We start from the raw sequence: 21,313 nt of genomic DNA on the forward strand, positions 1-21,313 counted from the left end.
GATTTAACACAAGGTAAATGAATAAAAATGAATTGAGATATTAATAGATTGTCAGAGCTAAATACTGAAATTTATCTTTCTTTTCAAACATGTTAATAAGGCCCAGCATGGTGGCACTTGCCTTTTCCAACACTTGTAAGGAAGGAAGATCTCTGATAGTATGAAGCCAACTACATAGGTCTACATAGGGAGTTCCACAACAACCAGGACTACATTGAGGTACCTTGTCTCAAAAAAAATAAATAAATGAAACCCCCAACATATTACTAATTTGAAACTATCAAAATCCAGTATTTATTAAAATGTGACTTTGACTTTTAGCTTACTCAGTAATCATAAGTGACAGTAAACTTTAATCTTAGAATTTCAGATGGCAGAAAATCCAAGCAGAAGGAATTCTCATCATTCCCCTTAAGTCACAGGATTCTTGTTCTCTTTATGACATCACTTTCCATATCACCAAACTTAGGCCCTGGCAAGTCACAAGTGGGAGAGAAATGTCTATACCAAGATTGTAAGTATTTTTGTCATATTGCCTTTACTGTAAAGTAATGCTTATTATGTTGTTATTAGGTCAATCATAAACATGGAAGATAGTTTTAATAAGAGACTTCATTCTTGAGCAATAGTATTAGCTGCTTTGATCTAAAATGTATTTGCTCTACTTCAGTAAAATGCAGAGATTTGGACTTTTTTTTTCACTAAGTCTTGACTTCATGTCATGATGTATTTGTTGATTATCAAATGACATAATGAATTATTGTTAACTAGGGTTGTATCAGCTCTCTCTGAGCCATTTGCAGATTTCTGGGAACAGGTTTTATGTTTGTCACAAAAGAGAATTATTGAACTTTAAAGGGCATGAGTCAGGTGTTTTAAGGCTGGAGTTCAATGAAGAAGACCTACACAAAGGAAACTTATATATTGTTTAATTTATTTATTAAATTTATTCCTTTTGATGAATTCTGGGCATGTAAACATATTCTGACATGTGAAACAGGTTATCCAGACAGGAAAAAGTAACTTGGTAGTAGTTCTGTTCAAATAAACTAAAAAAAAAAATTAGATAGATAGATAGATAGATAGATAGACAGATGGATAGATAGATAGATAGATAGATAGATAGATAGATAGATAGATAGATAGAACACTTTCAATCATGCAATGCTTTGTGAAGAAAGCCTGAAGGCAAGACAAAAAATGGAATTCTAAAATATAAAGGGAAGGCAGGCTTTTAAAACTTAACAATTCCTGTTAATTGTAGATGATCTGATCTATACAAATATGATTATAAAAGAAACTTTCCTGTGGGTCCCAGGGCCCATTTCTTTGGAATATGTTGCTTAAAGAAGAGTCTTGAAGATGCTCTGAATGCATTTGTCAAGAATATATTTAAGGTTTGAGAGACCTGGCTAAATAAATCTAACCAGTGTTCTGGAATATAAAGTGCTATTGTGGAACTCACTCTGTAGATGAGGCTAGCCTAAAACTTAGAGATCTGTCTGCCTCTGCCTCCCATGTCTGGGTATTATATCACATCCATAGGAATAGCATAGAAGTCAAACTCTATAGAATCTAATGACCATCACTCTGCTCCTACTTATATGACATCAACCTTTTCTTTGAGATAATTTTTTACTTGTCTTTTTACTCTACCTTATTTCACAAACACAATTCTCTTGAACTCCTTTCCTTGTTTTGACAGCTCTCTAAAGTACAACAATGCATTTGTTGGAGATATTTCCAAATATTTGATGTGAGATTTAATTTCTATAAGCAACCATATTGATATAGCTTTTTTAGGGGTATACTGCATTTCCATATTCATTTATTTCAAGAAATTTAAATTTTTATTCTCTATTTATCTCTTAACACACTGACTATTCAACACAGAGATATTTGTCCATCCATTCATAACAGCAAGGAAATGCAATCAGCCTTGATGTCCATCAAAAATGAAGAGATTGTGAAATTATAGTATACACAGTGGGATTTTATTCAGTGGTAAAGATATGAAAATATATATAAAGTTTACAGGAAAACATATGAAACTGGAAAATGTTATAGTAAGTGAAGTAACCTGGTGTGTGTGTGTGTGTGTGTGTGTGTGTGTGTGACAGAGAGAGAGAGAGAGAGAGAGAGAGAGAGAGAGAGAGAGAGAGAGAGAGAGAGAGAATGAATTGGGGAACAGTATCAACTAAATCTAAGTACGTGTGAAAATACCACAAGGAAATTTGTGATTTTGTATGCTAATTTAATAAAGAAAATAAAAGTAAAACAGAATGTATAGAAAATCTTAAATCAAAGAATAATCCCTTTAATGTCCTTGGATTTGAATTATCTTAATGTTTTCAAGTATTTTCTCATTGACTTCTAGTTTTATTTCAATATACTAAGAAAAGATACTCTGAAAGATTTCAATGCTGTTTCAATGTGTTGAAATATATTTTTCTTATCTAATTTATCATAGAGAATATTTTATTGAAATGAGTGGATAGTATGTTTGTTATATGAGTGCTCTGTAGATATCTAAGACATTTGTTCTATTATGTTGTTTATGTTCATTTTAACTGTTAACTTTATTTCTTTATTTTATTTTATGTGTTGGTTTAATTCACAGTTTTGAGTATGTGGAAGTATAATTTATGAAATTTGTCTTAGTTTCATGTTTGGTACCGTGATGAAAACACTTGGCAAAAGCAATTCAAGTAAAAAAAGGTTGACTTATCCCATAGTTTTTGGTTACAATCTTTCATGTCAGAAAATCACAGTGACAAGACCTTGAGAGAATTCATTGTATTTCAACCAGAGTTTACAGCAGAGAGCAATGGACTCATGCATGCCTGCTATTTGTTATTAAGTATTAGCTATTTGTAATTAAGACAATCCCTCACAAACATTCTTAGAGACCCTTTCCCACTCCCCCCCAGTTATTCTGTATTGTAACAAATCAGCAATTAAAATTTACCATCACACAAATGACTAAAATCTATAACCTTAGTACACTCATTTAATAATGCATAGCTTTTATGGATTCCATTAGCTTCTTTATTTACCCACTCAGCTCCCCTGTGAATAGAGATATATTGACTTGCTCTTCCCAGTCTCCATGCTTCTATTGCCTTAGGGCATGGAATGGATACTAACCACAATGGTCATGGGAGTGAGCATTTTTCCTTTAGATTATGGTAGAAAAACAATCTTAAATTACTGATTTTATTGTTAACAGCATATAGTTTCTAGACATATTTTACTGAAATTGGAAGACATTTTCTAATTCCATTTTCTTGCAATAAATGAATGAAATAAAAATGGATATTATTATTTTAATTATTTGTTTTACATATACTGATTTGAGCAAATTATGTTTATTTATTATTTTCATTTAGGATGAATGTGCTAATTGATTTTCTTTTCAACTAAATTATATTGTTGAGTATAAACCTCAGTCATAATATTATTTGGTCTGTAATTTAATTTTTTAGTAGAATATGTTGAAATTTAACATTGTAGATCTGTTTAGTAATGAGTGCTTTTCTGTAATATTAATTTTTAATAATAATCTTGACAGTTTGGAGTATATTAATATTGACACAAAGGATCATTCAAACTATATTTTCTCCCATCTTTTTTCTTTATACTGTTTTATTATTGTTTATACAAAGATTCAAAATCTTGATTTTAAATAATTATTTTGTTAACAAGATATTAAAACTGCAGGTTCTATTTCACAAACTATTTTAATATTCCATTATTTTGAAACTTATCATTTTGCATTTAATTCTCAACTTTTTTAAAAAAAGTCTTCATTAACATAAGATCAGACAAATCAAAATGACTGAGTTCTCTATATTCATCCACCAGAAAATTGTTCTACCATTGAGACAAAGAGTGAACATTAATTCTTAACTTTATATGTCATCAAAATAAGTAAAATATGGGAGCTCAAGAGGTGGTTCATTGCATACATAGGAGTCTAACCAGCATCCGGGTAACAGCCATTAGTGCATGGATGCCTGCCTATAATCTCAGTGCACAGAAGACACAGAGAGGATCACCAGAACAAGCTGGTTAGACTAGCTGAATCTGTGAGCTGTAGGATCAAGCAAGGTACCATGCTTCAATACATATTGAAGAGAATCATTAAGTTTGCCCTTCTAATGTGTATATATACATACACACATCAACACATATATGTACCTGCACATAATACAAACATGCATACATATATACATCACATACACTTACATATGTAACCAATAAATTCTAAACTGAGAAATTACATACTTAGGTATGTAATTAAGGCTCAAATTCAGTCAGATCCACTTGTTACATAGTAGAACAATATGGAACAATAGTACTAAGGCCTATTACTGCTGGTCTTTGTTTAAAACAAATAAAAATTAGTTAAAATGTTTCTTCCTGCTAACAAAGGTTTCCCTATAATTTAAATAAAACAGATTAGAAGTTATTAATGGAAATCTGTTTACAACATAACTTGTTAATTTGTTATTTTTTTCGTAGATTATCTACATATGAAATTCTACATAAATACTTAGAGTGTACCCTGACAATCCTGATATATATGCATACACACACATATATCATTTAATGACCTAGATATGATTAAATTTTGAGAAGATATTGAGTATTTACTTTAGTTTAACATGGGTTAGAAAGTGGTATTCTTAGCTCTTAGCTAAAAGCCAATTCCAAGAGAATTTGTGCTATGACTTAGAAAAATAACTTGATCAGTGTTTTACAAATTAATTTTAAAAAACTCTAAAATTTAGATGTGACTAAAAGGTGGGCTTGTAAGTGTGTATATATCTCACTCCCTTACAAACACACATGTATATTCTACTCTATCCTAGCTTAGTCTTGTTAAATTTGGAATACTGTTCGCTCATCCCTACTGTCCTGTAGATGAAATTGGCTTACATAATAATAATAATTCAGTAATTGTCTAGTTGGTGGTGTTTTTTACATACAATAATGATCATTAGATACATAATATTTGTATAAAACAATTTAAAATTTTCTATTTTTTTTAATAGCCTAAAAGTAACATATGGACCATATGATAATTATGTTCCAGGTAAGATGGAGTTCAATATTTATTTTTTAAATGAATGATTATTTTTTTTCCTTTTTATTGAAAAAAGATTCTTTTTGCTTTTGCTGATTACAGTTTTCCTTTCATCTGCTTCTCCTTGTTCCTCCCACCTCCTCCCCCTCATCAGGATCTACTCCTCTTTTGTCTCTCATTAGAAAAGAATGTGCTTCTAAGGGATAAATACAAGACTTAGCAGCATAAAATAGAGTAACAAAACAAACACCATCCATCCAAGTTGGATAAGGCAAATCAACAGAAGGAATAAAGCCCAAAAGAAGGTTCAAGACTCAGAGACTCACTCATTCACACACTCAGGAGTCCCATAAAACCTCTAAACTGAAAGTCATAATGTATAACCAAGGACCTGGCTCAGACCTGCGAAGGTCTTGGAAATGCCGCTTCAGTGTCTGTGAGTTCACACGGCCTTTGGGAAGTTGATTTAGATGTACTTGATCTCTTGGTGTCCTCCATCCCTTCTGACTCATACTTTTCTCACTCCTCTCCTGTGGATTTCATGAGCCCTGAGGAGAGGAATTTGATGCAGACATCCCATTTAGAGCTGTGTTTTCACAGGATCCCTTTCTCTGCCGAGTGTCTGTCTGTGGATCTTCTATTTGTTCCCTTCTGCTGTAGGAGGAAGCTTCTCTGATGATGGGTGAAGAAGACACTGATCCATGAGTATAGCAGAATATCATTAGGAGATTAGGAGATTTTTTTAAGAACAGTAGTATTTGGTTTTACCCTAGATCTTTGGGCTGTCTAGTCTCTGGTTCTTGGTCACCAAGCAGTGTTGGGTATGGATTCCATCTTGTGGACTGGGCCTTAAGTCAAATCAGACATTGGTTGGTTACTCCTACTAGCTTTGCCTGATTAATTTTAGACATGTGGTTATTATCTTCAGTTTAAAGTCATAAAAACTGCTATGGCTATATTGCCAAAGATCTTTTCTCATGGGAACAGGGAACATATTTTACATAGGTATATGTTGTATAAGTATGGTTTTAAATCTTCTGGAATGTTTTTATTTTAGAAATAATATAACTCAGTGGTCTTGAATATGAAAAACAATGAAGAAACTGAATAAATAGCTTTAATCAAGAACTTTTTACTGTGTTTCTGATTGTTTATATTTAGCTAGTGTTAATACTAGACAAGGAAAATCTGTTTAATATTGAATAACTTTTAGTACCAGCTTGTTTTCTCTCTTCAATTAAACTTCAATATAACTTTCATTCTGCACATTTGAACATTGATCCTAATGTTGTCCCTTGGAAAGTAGGAAGTTGTTTCTCTAAAATTTGCAATATTTCATATGCACTATTATAGTGATGGTATTTCTCATTGACCTCAGTTGTAAATGGAACAGCCTTAATCATTTCTATTGCTATTTCTGGTAATATCACTCTCTTAGTCCCATTGTGTATTTGTTTATCATTTTTTTATTAAGCCAATCTTCCTTAACAGCCTATCTCTAGAGTATATTACATGTCCTCTTATATCTGAGAAGCTGAATATTAACTGATAGAATTTTAAGTCTTAGTATGTAAATTCAAGCACATATTTTCTGCATATTTTATGTTAAGCAGTGTGCTAAGTTCTTTGGTAACTACAGAACCACATTATCTTTCTGTTCTGAGCAGAATTATATTTAAAAAAAGAACATATGAAAAAAAATCTGAACTGGAAGACACAGAAATACTGAAAAGGGAGCAGTAATACTCTTTTTCCTCCTTTATGTTATAGACAGCACTGATTTCACTATGACTACTTTATATAGCTATCAGTCAAAATATTTATTTCTAAAATTGGTCAGTGTAGAAAATCAAAGTTTCCCATTTAGATCACCAAAAAATTCAAACTATCAAATAAATGAAGCTTTAATTTGCCTCATTTATTTATTTATTTGTATGGTATATATCATACTCATGGCCATTTCAGTTCAGACAAAATTCCATTTATAGCAAAGCATATGTTATCTTTCTTATTTTAGTCAGTGAATTAAGCAAAAAATCATGGAATCAGCAATACTTTTCCCTGGCATTTCCCAAACCACCAAGGCCAGGAAAGAAACGGAGATCACTACCTTCCCAATTAAGCAACAATACAGCTCCTGTGAGTATATGAAAATATCATGTATATATTAATAATAACTGCTTAGTAACAATGATCTTGTAAAGTAATACATTGTTAAATGTGCTGTGAGGGTAAGGGCTAATATGAGTCTTGTCATGATGGACATATTTTATATAATTGTCACCCCAATTTTAATATTGATCATAGATTATTTTATGCTAACACTTCATTCAATACTCCTACCTGTAATATATTGTTTACAGAGCAAAAAGATGTCAAGATACTTTAACTCACAATTAGTATGAATAGCAGTGAAAGCTTCACTAGCTATAAACTCTCAAAATAGGATCTTTTTTAGCCTCTCAATAATGAAGAGAGATCCTAACGTGTTATGCACCAATGGAGGTCTCTATCAAATTTTAATGTTAAATCTTAAAGAAAAATTGCGGTCACTGTAAATTGGAAGTAGACTACAAGTAGGGACATAATTGCCCATTACTTTAAATTTCAATGAAGTTCAAATTGGAATAGACTTTAAAATCCACAATTAATCGACAGATTTTCTAAAAATATTTTGAAAATATTAAAAAAATATTTCCAGTTAAAACTAAATATGTATGTGGTATCTTATTATTAAAGGCTATATAACATGTTTTTTCCTTATTATTATTTCCAATATTGAGGTAATCGATGAACAAAAGTTAGCAATTCACAGACCACCATTGTGGATGCACCGTTCGCTGATGAGAATTCCCGAGAGACCGTCCGTTTATTTAGCTGCAAGGAAGGGCCTTCCACTGAAACGACCTCATTCTGGCAAGAAAGAATCTAAAGAAGCAGCCTCACCCAAGCCTTTGCCTTCAGAAAAACCAAAGAAAGAAGAGAAAGTGAAAAAAGGTGAATCTGAATCAAAGGAGAAGACAGTGTTGAAGATCGTCGAGGAAGAAAGTCCCAAACCAGTGGCCAAGAAAAGTTCAAAGGATTCCCGGAAGGACAAGGGGTCAGCTTCAGATTCCGAAGGGGAAAAGGCTGCTGGGAAGAAAGAGGCCAAAAAAGATAAAAAGGAACCGAAGGATAAAAGCTCAGCTTCAGAATCGGAAGGTGAAAAGGCTGCTGGGAAGAAAGAAGCCAAAAAAGATAAAAAGGGACCAAAGGATAAAGGTATAGCCTCAGAATCCGAAGGTGAAAAGGCTGCTGGGAAGAAAGAAGCCAAAAAAGATAAAAAGGAACCAAAGGATAAAAGCTCAGCTTCAGAATCGGAAGGTGAAAAGGCTGCTGGGAAGAAAGAAGCCAAAAAAGGAAAAAAGGGACCAAAGGATAAAGGTATAGCTTCAGAATCCGAAGGTGAAAAGGCTGGTGGGAAAAAAGAGGCCAAAAAAGGTAAAAAGGAGTCGAAGGATTCAAAAGGTACACCTGCAAATTCAGAACCTGACAAGGCTGCTGAAAAGAAAGTAAGCAAAGTTGTTACAAAGTCTTCAAAGACTAAAGATTCTGCAGATTCTGACACTGATAAAGGAGTTTCAAAGAAAGAGAGCAAGAAAGACTTGGCCAAGAAGAAGGAAGGTAAAAAAGACAAGAAGGCAGAGGGAGACTCAAAGGAGGATGCTAAGAAAGACAAGAAGAAAGACAAGAAAGACAAGAAAGGCAAGAAAGACTCTGCAGGTGATTCCTCTGAATCAAAGAAGGATGAAAAGAAGGCAAAGAAAGAGAAGAAGGCAAAGTAAATCTTGGATCAGAACTCAAACTAAAGGAAGAACTCCAAAGTATATTCAGTGAACCCACTTCAGTAGTCTTAAAATGAGCTCATGAGATAAAAATAGTGTGCAGCAAATTAATCAAATAATTTTTAAAGAAAAAACACAAGGTGAAAAGAAAATATAGTCATGGCATTTAAAAAAATACATAGGATTAATTGAACGATGTGGAAGATGCAGCTATGGAGTTTTAGAAGTAAAATCACTAGAGAGAACAAAGAATATGCAAATAAGAATAAAGCAGAAAATAATGATAGGGAAACAAACAAAAAATACCAATGTTCATCAAGGACTCTGAAAATAAAAAAAAAAGGAAACTCCAAGAAGGCTTGATACTTCTCTAGATTTGATATGAAGCTGAGCTTGTACACTTAAAGGAGCACAGTGGCCAAGAGAATCAAAGCAATGTTAGAAAATAGAGTTTGAATTGAATAAATATCCAAAATGGCTTTAGGAAGAAAACAGAGAAGGAAGTGAGGGAAAGGAGTAAGGAAGACAGGAAGGGAAAGATGTAAGAAAAGATAAGAGGAAAAAGGAGCATCATTGTAGGGAGAAGAGAAAGAAAACCTTGAGTTTACAGGGCCATCTGAGTTTAAAGACACCACAAGATTGAGACACTTATAATCCCTGAAGAACATTCTTGGTAAATTAGTTTTATCTTACTTTAATCCAAATTGAATTTAAAATAGTTTAGCTAACTGCTAAGTTAAAGTTGATACTTTATGGTCTTTGTAACTTTTATTTTAAATTTTTATTTTATGATATTTAAATCTTCAAATTATAATAAATACATAACTATCATCAAAAAAATGAATTATTTTTAAATAACCATGAAAAGGTTAGGTGAAATGGAAATGTTTGTGGTGTTGGAGAGATTGTGACTTTTTTTTAAAGTTACAATCACATTTTGTAATAGAAGAAATAGTTCCACCTCTCCCTTTAAAGCTGCAAAAAGGTCACCAAAACTCTCCATGTAGTCAAATTCAGCAGCTAGGTGACTTTGTCTTAAAGCCTTTACTTTTTGCCTTTACTCTCCACTCACATCATTTCTGTTACTACATCTACTCTTGTAGCTTTATAAATCAGTTAATCCTATATTTTAATCTAATACTGCCTTCATTCATTTCCAAAGTCATAAATGAAAATGTTTAAGACAGCCTATTGATTGTTGCCAGGCATCTTCAAACCAAAAGGACCACAAACAAAACTTGATATCCCCACCAGAGACTATTGCTTCCCAAATCTTGATGCTGCAATCCTAAGCTAGGGCCTCTTCTGAAGCTGGTAAGTCAGTCCTTGTTTCCTTCATTCTAAGTTCTGCATTATCACCACAATATTTAAATTTGTCAGTTCTACATCTACAGTTCTGATGTTTCCACACTCACAGTTCAATCAGGCATTATATTTTACTTGAAGACCTCAAAGTCTTCTAAACACAGGTAAAGTCCTTTGGTTTCTCTCTCAATAGCACTCCACATCCCATTCTCCAGGCAGAAACCACCTGTATCCATTACCTTTCTTGTTACTGTGAGAAAACATTTTACAAAGCAACGGGAAAACTGTTCATTTTGTCCCATGGTTTAAAAGCACAGTTCATCATGACTGGCAGAAGTGTGAAGGAGCGGATGCCACTGAGTCTGTAGTGAGAAAGCAGACAAGGAAAAGAAGTTGGGCTGGGCTATGGAACTTCAAGTTACTTGTCCCGATTACTCACTTCCTTCAATAATACTTCAAGGTTGTGTGTACAGCCTTCAAATTTTGACTACCAGCTGAGGACCCAGTGTTCAAGTGCATAAGCCTATGAGAGAAATCCCATAATCAAACCACACCACCACCATATTTCTATATTGACCCAAGGCTTGCCATCTTTTAATGTTACATTTTGCAGAAACGTTTCCTCTAACTTATAAGGCCTTTAATTTGATCTGTTCAGGAACAATTTCGATGTCTTCATGTGGCACCATTATTGCTTTTCTCCTTCATGCATTTGGAACATTGCTTCAGTTCTATATTTCACAATACCTCATCTTGTGACAGTAACTTACACACTTACTCTATATCCAGAAGGAAATTCACTAGACCTTCGTATTGTCAATGCCTTCCAAATTGTCTTTCTCAGTTCATTTTAATGGATAATTCTGTGAGTTTTATGTTGATAGCAAAACTTAGCAGAAAGTACAAATGTTTCTTGGAGCCTTCCAGCCATTTGGACATGCACTGATTCCCATATTTCTAGCATCTCCCTTCAGAATGGTATTTTTGTTAAAATTCACGAAGCCTCACTAAGAGATCATTGCTATTAACATTTATAGTTTTCATTTGAACTGTCAGTATAATTTATAATGTATATTCTATGTATTCTGACAAACTTGTAATGTCAGTTTCTGTGAGTACAGAGGTTGTTGTACAAACACGGTGTTCCATCTATTCATTCTTCCTCCCACCTTGTCCTTTGGCAACCGTTAATATTATCTCATTAGTTTTGGCTTTTCAGAACTGCCTTAGAGTAACAATCATGCATCTTACAGCCTTTACAGACAGGTAAAGGCTTTCCCTCAGTGACAGACCTTTATGTTTCTTCCATGTCTTTCCTTCATGGCTTGATAGCATATTTCACTTTACACTGAAAAATAATAATATATCTCAACAAGAATAGATTATCTAACAACTGCTTAACAAGGCCTTAGCTGTTTCTGAGATTTGGTAGTTCCTAATGCAGCAAATATATCTGTATGCAAACTTTTCTGTGAAGATTTATTTGTGCAGGTCAACATATACCTCCATATGCATATATATATATATATATATATACAGCGATGTGATTACATAGAGATTACCAAACTTCCAAAGTGCCTATGACATTTTGTACTCATGGCATTTTGCATCACCACATTGCCTTTATTCACAGTTGTCAGTGTATTGTATTTTGTTACTTAAATCAGTATGGAGTGGCATTTCCTTGTTCCAGCTTAGATTTTCTCATCATGTATTCTGTGGAAGATTTTACATATGCTTTTTTGTGTTCAAAACTATGTGGCCTCAGCAAATAGGTTTATTGCTGATATATCTATTAAGATCTGTCTCTTTATGATCATATGTTCACTTCTTTTCTGAGAGTTTAAATTATTTTTTATATCAGTCTTCTTTTTAATCACATATACATTTTTGGAAATATTTTCCCAGTGTGTGATTTAGTTTTTGTGTCCTCTTGGCACTGCCCTTTGCAAAGCCAAATAGTTTCACTTTAATGAACTCCACTTTATGAATTCTTATTTTCCTAGGGTCTTTGTTTTTTCATATGAACAGTCATTATAGAAGTAGTCATTAAAATTATTCCCATGTTCATCTACAGATTTTTTAGTTTTATGAGAGAAATTGATGTATTTTAATTGATAAGTAGACATTTTATGTACATGCCACATAGCATGAAATTTTGATATGTTTATACCTAGGGACATTCTTTAATCTATTTAAATACATATGTTACCTCACATAGCTATTAGTTTCGTATGATGAGAAAATTTAAAAAATGTATATTCTCAGCAATTTTAAAGCAAAAAAAGCATTGTTGTTAACTATAATAGCCCTGCTTTACAAGAGCTATCCTTAGCCCCAGTTTTTAGCAGCCGCAATGTGTGAGATAATTTAACACCAAAGGGAATTCTCCTGGCTTTCAGCCACTACCACAGTACTCTCTGTTCCAGAGTTTTTAGATTCCAGTCTTGAGTGAGACTATAAAATATGTGATGGTTCGTACTTGGCTAATTTCATTTAATAATTAAATGTCTCACATTCATTGATGTTGTCCCCAAAATGCTAGTGTCCTCTGTTGTCCTCAAAAATTCTAGGTCTGAAGAGTATTGCATTGTTACTTTGTCCGGTGGTCCTCTGATGCAAATTTTTATTGAGTCTATATTTGACTTGAGAATCGTGCTACAGCGAACATGAAAGTGTAGACAGCACTTGAATAGGCTGATTTTATTTCTTTGGTACAGATATCCAGTGGAATGGCTGGATCACATGGAAGCTCTGTCTGTTTTGGGGGGAAACCTCCCAAGTACTGCATAATGACTGATAACTTTCATCCCCCTTCAAGAGTGCACAGGGGCTCCCCTTCAACTAACTCCTGTGCAGTACTTTCTACCACTTAGTGTACATTTAAATTCCATCCGAATCAGTGTGATGCGATATCTCATACTGAATCAGATGTGATGGTCCTTTAAAGTTGCATTTCTTTGGAAATTAGTGATGTTGAAAACTTACGCACAGGTTGCCAGTTTGAATGCTTTCTGTTGACATGTCTATAGAGGGTCTTGTCTCATTGTTAAACTGAATTATATGTTTTGATATTAATGAGTTGTTTTAGTCTTTTATATACTTTGTAATGAAACTGTAGTCTTCAGACATTTTCTCTCAAGCCATTAGCTTTATTAATTTACTCTTTTTATTTTCGTTAGTGGTACATAATATTTTTAGTATGATAACTATCCAGTTTGTCTGTTGGTCCTTTGTTGCTTATGCTTTGGGGATTGTATGTAAAAGTCTTTACCAATATCATTGTTAAAAACTTTTTCTTTACTTTTCCTTATTATGATTTTGTAGTTTCAGGCTGTAAGTTTAAGTCTTTTGTTCATTTTTAGTTGATATGTATAAATGAAATGAGATAATTGTCTGATTTGTTTCTTGTGCATGTGGATATACAGTTTATCTACCAGTTTATTAAAAAGGTGATCTTTTGTTTTTATATATCTATGACATCAACACGAATGATCGTTGACTGTGCAACTATGTTGCAAACTCTGTGTTCAGTATTCCAATGGGTCCTATGTTGGTTTGAATGGTAATTTCCCCTGGAAGCATCTGTATTTGAATACTTATCTCCTATTGGTGGTGCTTAGTGGGAGGTTTAGGAGATGTGGATTTTTTGGGGGGGAATTGTGCCACCAGGGGTAGGTTTTGAGGGTTTAAAGACATGAGTCAATTCTAGTCTACTCTCTCTTCTTCATATAATCTGATTTAATTTTATAGATGATATCATATAAATGTCTAATTTTATTCTCTGGCCCAACAATATGTAGTTCTCCCAATTATCATATTGATAGGACCATGTTTTTTCTATTGTACTTTTGCCAACTTTCTACAAAAGCTATAAAACAAGATTACAAGGGTTTTCTTCTGCTCCTCTAGTCCTTCCCATGGTTTCATGTGTCAATTTGTATATAAATACCATGCCATTTTAATTATTATAGCTTTGTAATAATGTATGAATTTGGGTGCTAGAGTACACATAGCTGTGATCACTTTGCTAAAATTGCGTTATTTTGTGTTTTGCTCCCTGTTTCCTGTTTGTGTTCTTATTTTAATGTGAGAGGAATTCTACTGCAGCCCTGGTGGTCTTCGTACCCATAACCTTAATGACTAACCCCCAAATGCTTGAATTACATGCAAGCACTATCATGTCTAGTACTAGTCATCATTTTGGAGTTCCTTAACAAATGTTCTGAAAACTGCACTTCTGAAGTAATACCCAGTCACTTTTAAATTAGTATATCAGGTACTAGAGACATGGGCCTGAGTTTGGTTCTTAGCCCAGAGGTTTTGAAGCACAAAACTGCTTGTAATTCTGGGCCAAGGGGATCTAATACCATCTTCTTTACTCCTTGGGTAGTTGCACTCATGTGTACATACCTACACATAGACATATACACTTGCAATATTACAATAATTAATCTCTATTATCTCACTTCTCTGAGAAGAATCTAAATACTCAGAGAGAAGGAAATTCAGTGATAGAGGTTATCAGACAGCAGAACAGAAAATTTGGCCAAGGCAATAAAGATCTGTTTAGACCTGCTTATCAGCATAGTACGTCTGATAAGTGCTACTGAGGGAGAAATTTTAAATGTACTCATCAAATATATATATATATTATATATTATATATTATATATTATATATTATATATTATATATTATATATTATATATTATATATTATATATTATATATTATATATTATATATTATATATTATATATTATATATTATATATATTACATTAACTCATTAAATATATGTACACACACATATATATGTATATATATATATATATATATATATATATATATATATATATATATATATGAAAGCTAAGTGTTTAACTTACCTGATTTATTATGAAGCATAGCATCTGTTGTGTTTTACCTTATAAATAAGTTAAATTATAATTTACTAATTTGTAATTAGAACAAAACTGAAAACTTAATCCATAGGATATGTACGTAACCACACATTTTATATGTGTGTTCATGTGAAATCAAATACATTAGTTCTTTCTTTGACATTTTTGTAACTTTTATAGATATTTGTTAAAAAGTCATCACTCTCCCATCCCCTACGGCAGAGCCCTAAATTTGAAATACATTTTTATATGCATTATATTTATTATTTTTATATGTGATATGATATAAATGTCTAATCTTATTCTTGCCAATATCATGATTGTGTGGCATATATATTAAATTTATAAAGAAGAATACATTTGGAATAAAGTGTGTCTTTTTAAATGTTTTGAACATATAATCTTAGAACTTGTATATTTTTTTCAAAATTAAAATTTTTAGATTACATTAACATTAGTCAACTTTAATGTGATTAAGGAGCTTTAGAAAATAAATGAAGCTTAGAAAAGGAGACCCATGGTTATGACAGCAGGGACAAACAGTTCTAATTTAGAAAGGAAGGTGCATTTAAAAGCTTAACTTGTGTATTGGATTGTAGCCTAGCCTTTAATGGCCCAGCAAGCTCTTTTCTGAAGGGAAAAGGAAGGAGTGAATCTGCAGGAGAGGGGAGATGGGGGTGGGTAGAACTGGGAGAAGTAGAAGGAGGGGAAACTGTGGTCAGGAGGTAATACATGAGAAGAATGTTTTTTTAAAAAAAAGCTTAATTTTTCTTTTATTAACACTGAAATTGAACGCATCCCTAACCATAAACATTAATCATGTCCCAATAATGCTCTATTGTTCAAAGAATGTGAAAAGGAAAGAAGATGCTAAAATGAGAGACATATCACCAGCTCTGCAAACAAGAAACAAAAACAACCACCGAAATTTAAAAAGGTCATTTTAGAAGTACAACAGAACCCTGGCAATAGAGACACTGTAGAGTTCAGTTCAAAATCTATGGTATGTACTGAATTTAAACTTTGAATTCTGATACTGATGTGAAACTTCTAGCTTAGATTATTGTTGATATCTTTCCTTATTTTTGTTCACTGATATGCAAATCTCACTAAAATATCCTTTTAGTCTTTGTAAAATGTATATTTATTGTTGAGGAGGGTCAAAAGATCTTTAAGCAACTATCAGCTTAGTTGTGTTGAATTGAAATTGTGGCTTAGTATTAATGCAATGGAAAGGAATTTAGTATGATGAACTTCTTTTCATGAGAATCTTGTTAGAATTTTGTATTATGGTTGCAATTAATTCATAGGACTATTGAGAGTGAGAAATAGTCAAAGCCCTCTCCCATAAATATCTGCTTTGTATACTAGTAGAACTAGAAATAGCAGAGACATTCCTGTATCTAAATTTTTCTTCCTAGCTTTCAGAATTTATCTCCCATTTATGAAAGGAGACTGAGCTGTCCAATTTTAGGCATTTTGAATGATCAATATAATTATATTTCATAAAAAAGAATAAATGCATGAACTATCTCTTTCACCCAAGCACTCATTAAAGATTATTTGTTCATTTCACTGGGAAATACATTACACAAAAAGAAGAGAAATTGCTTATATAATTATCCTATTTTTAACATATCTTATTGCTCATGTTTTATGCTATGTACTAATTATTAAGTTACAAAAGGATTATAGTTGATATTAAAATATTTCTACATGATAAATTGTTGATCTAAATATGTATCATGAAACATATCATTCCCTAAGAAAAATTACAAAAAAAAATCACCTTTAAAAGTAGGAAAATAGTCAAATTAAAAATTTGACCCTAACACTGATTCTTTGGCTGGCTTTTGGGACCCCATTTCTCATAGTGGGTTGCATTGACCTTCCTCAATATGAGAGGAAGTGTTGCTGCAATCTGACATATCTTGTTAGATTGATATCCATAGGAGGTCTACCCTTTTCTGACTAGAACTGGAGAATGAGTGGGTTGTGGGGAAGGGGGAAGTGGGAGAGAGGGATTTGGAGGAGAGAAGAGAGGGGAAACTGTGGTTGAGATGTTGAAAAAATAACAATACTAATAAAATCATTTTTAAAAGTAGTAAAATTAAATTTTTTATATGTTTAAATATATAACTATTTATATATTTAAATAATTTAAATTTAAATAATTAGTTTTTAATTTAAAATAAAAATTAATTTAATTTAAATAAATAATTATATAATTATTTATAAATTTAAATTTATTAGATATACGCTATTAGTACTTATTTAATTTTGTTTCCAAGTGAAATTAGTAATAACTGAAAAATAGAATCACTGAAAAGACACAGAAAATGTAATAAGTAATATTTAAAATGTCATTTCAATGAATGATGAGGAGACATATCAATATATCACTGCTCATGAGGATTACAGACAACTGTCAAGCAATGAGTACTAAGCATATTATATAGGACCAACTCCCCCGAAAGCATCCTTTGCCTGAGACACTGATGCATTCCCAATACTTTAGAGCAGTGACATCACCAGATTCTGTAATTGCTGAACTTTAAGTGCCAGTGTGTGGTCTGTATCTTTATGTAATAACTGAACCTAGTCACATGCATTCACGTATGATAATGGAATTTAGCTTATTTTAAAACAGAACATTAAAATCATTACAAGTTAAAATTGAGTTTGGGGCCTCCAATGATTGTCCAACTCCAGATGAAAACAGAAATATTTTCCATTCATAATTTTACTTTCAAGTATATTTTAATGGCATGGCTTTCTTCTTAAATAACTGACTTTTATTCATTTTGCTTACCTTCTCCGAGTGAAGATTATGCATTTGAAGGAATTAAAAAGAACTTCAGAATTTTAGGGTGTTATATCACAATAAAATACAAATGAATTTCTTCAATAAAAAACAACATTAGCAATCAAGAAAAATGTATAAATATTAACAGTTTAAGAATGGTTAATGATAGTAAATGAAATCACAATCTAGAAAATATATATCTGATCTACAAATAAAGCTTAGATTTTATATTTCTAATATTTTGTAATTCTAAATAAAATATAATTTAAAGTTGAATTTAAGTCATGACTTAAAAAAGTATTTACTAACTAGCTGCAAACATGAAGTTATCTTTTTATTTAAGAAGTAATAAAAACTACAATTTATGTAGTTTTATTTATTTGAAATATATTTGTCATTAAAACTAATTGTACATACAGTATTTGACAAATTGAGTTTGTTTCTATGAAACAAAGAGTTTTTGTTCTCGTTAAAGTAGTTGATGTTAAATATTCTGGTGTTTTCTATGAATATAGAGAATTGGATGTATTTTTATATTAACTCCTGAGTCTGAGAATAGAACTGACATTAATAGAGACTTTTCTTAAGAGCAAGGATGCACATACCAAGTAAGTAATCTCTTCCTTGAAATTAAGACACAACTATATGTTTATGGCTATTAAAGTCCATGTGGTCCAATGGAATGAGATTGGTTTTACAATCTATTTGATTTTTTGGAAACCTTGCTGGGTGCTAGCGCTGTGTATGGAAAGCTGATAAGCTTTTGTGACTAATAATCTTTAATATTAAGTAAAATTACTCTGGGCATTTGTTCCTTCTCCCAATATTTAGGACGCAGAACTCTCAGGTTGAAAGTAATATAGAAAAATCCCATTAGCACACTGTTTGCTTATAAAATTATTCCTGGTGACTTGATGTAAACAAATATTAAAACATAATGGGAGACATATCACACCAATATCTTATTTAATATAAATATTATATATTCTACTAAACAATGAATAAACTAAATAATAATATTCAGCATTCACTAAACAATTCTATAAGAACAGATTGTAAAAATGTAGATGACTGTTCATTGGTCTCAATATTCTAAAACAAATTTAAATGATTAGTTTCATTGAGAAACTGATACCATTGAAATAAAAAGTGCATCACCAACAATATTATTCAGCTTACCAGGAAAATAATCTGATTATCATATCTCATGTGATTGATATTACCAGATGTTACTATTGAGCACAAGCTTGAAAAAGGGGAGAAACCTGTCATCTCAATAGTGAAATGTAAAGGCACCTCTCTCAGGAAGCTGTAGGCATTAACTATAAGTAAAAATGCTAAAACTTAGTTAATTCTTTGTTCTACTGAATGAATATATAACTGCTAAGAAAGTATGTACCAGAATTTTTTTTGGTCCAACAGCCTACAAATCATGAGACAGAGACTGATTAATTATGAAAACTTGGCCTATAGCTTGGGCTTAAATCAACCAATTTCTATTCATCTGTGTGCTGCCATGTGACTCATGGCTTTTACCTCTCCTCCAGCATGTCTTGCTCCCTTTAAATCTGGCTGGTGATACTGCCTTTCTTCTTCCCAGAGCTCTCTCTGTCCTGAAATCCTGCTTAAAAAGCCTGCCTAGCTATGACCATTTAGCTTTTATTAACCAATCATAGTGACACATCTTCACACAGGGTAAAGGAATATTCTGCAACAAAGATATTTCTGCAGCATATAAAATCTACTGATGAAAGCTGATCTTACACAGACATTAAGAATTTCCCAGCCGGGCGGTGGTGGCGCACGCCTTTAATCCCAGCACTTGGGAGGCAGAGCCAGGCGGATCTCTGTGAGTTCGAGGCCAGCCTGGGCTACCAAGTGAGTTCCAGGAGAGGCACAAAGCTACACAGAGAAACCCTGTCTCGAAAAAACAAAACAAAACAAAAAACCAAACAAACAAAAAAAAGAATTTCCCAACAAGGCTTTGAAAAAAAATCTTTATCTACAAAATAATTACATTAAAAACCAACAGAATACACAAGTTATTATTTTTCTAATTATTTGGAAATTAGTAAAAATTTGTATGTGATACAAAAGATAAAGATATTTTAACTGAAAATAAAAAGACAATTAAATAGCAAACTTATAGAACTAAATTAGAGTAGGATATATAATTATACACACATTTTTGAAGATGAAGACATGAGGGCCTAATAATTTTTTTTAAAGTTCAATTTTCTAAGCAGAGAGATATAAATTAAAAATCTGATATAAATTCAGAAACATTGGGGTGATAATTTAAAGGTCTGACATCAGTAAGATGGTAACAGAACAAGAAGAACGTTGCTGGGTAGTAAGTAATTTGGTGCAATCCTGCTGTAGTACTATTTGCAACGTACATATCAACAATCACTAGTATATCAATGTTAGTTAAGTATATTAGAGATGACATTTGATAGAATCATCATGAAATATATCACAGAATACTCATACTAAACTGCTGGGATAATAGAGTAGAGGAAGATCCCAATAGCTTTTAAAACAACAATAAAAAATAAAACATTAATTAAATGAAATATAATAAAAATTGAATACGGGTGAACAGTACAAACTAGAAGGCAACATAATTCACAGACAGAGAATATGTTGACACCATATGGTAAGTTTTATAAAAATAAGACCGTATACTTTGAAATTTTAAGATTAAGAGATTCACATAAACATGATTGAATTCTAAAGGGAAAAAAAAACAGGAAAAAATACAAAAAAATTTAGTTCAGTCTCTTGTGGTAGAAAATTCCTATGAGAAAGACAAGGAGTTGTCCTCATAAAAGGAGGCCACTTGGGGGTCCATAAATTATCTATTTTACTTTTAATGAAACACTTTCATGTCACATAATGTGTTAGTTTTTGTTTTGTTTTTTTTGTTTTTTTTTTTTTTGTTATTCCACAGAAGTAAAATTGCAGTATTCAATAAACATCTTGGGAAGTGTTTTTAAGGGTTAGGTAAAAATGCAATATTATATAGTCTTCCAGAAAGAATATACATATCTATAACAAAAGCACCTCAAAATCTTTTCTTCAAAGGAATAAAAAACTGTTGACATCAAAAGCAACATCTATTGTAACGTTAGAGGGCAATAAGTCAGCACTAACTTAAATTATCTAAACTTGTATTTAACCACAGCAGCATACTTTTGAAGTGATTTAAAAATATCATGAGATGCAAACCCTGCACTTCTGCACCAACACATACCTTCTAAGAATGAAATCTATTAGACACATTCTTGAAAGTTGCTTATTAATCTATAAAATAATGAAATATAAGATAATAATTACTTGGAAAATCACTAAAAGGTACAGTTCATTCTAATAGTCATTCATTAA

General features: G+C 32.1%; 1 protein-coding gene across 5 annotated transcripts in view; it reads left to right on the forward strand.

Moving 5' to 3' along the window:
• The first annotated feature begins 423 nt into the window (after nt 1-423).
• Nucleotides 424-21,313, forward strand: part of Cylc2 (cylicin 2) — a 30,164-nt gene continuing 9,274 nt past the window's right edge. Inside the window, exons 1-7 of one of the 5 annotated variants that reach the window (XM_059254345.1) lie at nt 424-514; nt 5,058-5,098; nt 7,107-7,228; nt 7,873-9,586; nt 10,119-10,227; nt 15,969-16,123; nt 18,442-18,534. In XM_059254345.1, coding sequence (XP_059110328.1) covers nt 498-514; nt 5,058-5,098; nt 7,107-7,228; nt 7,873-8,913 — 1,221 coding nt within the window. In that variant the 5' untranslated portion in view covers nt 424-497 and the 3' untranslated portion in view covers nt 8,914-9,586; nt 10,119-10,227; nt 15,969-16,123; nt 18,442-18,534. The remainder of the gene's footprint in view (nt 515-5,057; nt 5,099-7,106; nt 7,229-7,872; nt 9,587-10,118; nt 10,228-15,968; nt 16,124-18,441; nt 18,535-21,313) is intronic. The other 4 variants (XM_059254344.1, XM_059254346.1, XM_059254347.1 and 1 more) reach the window with 4 other exon arrangements.

Source organism: Peromyscus eremicus, chromosome 2, assembly GCF_949786415.1.
Source record: "Peromyscus eremicus chromosome 2, PerEre_H2_v1, whole genome shotgun sequence".
Classification (NCBI taxonomy): Eukaryota; Metazoa; Chordata; class Mammalia; order Rodentia; family Cricetidae; genus Peromyscus; species Peromyscus eremicus.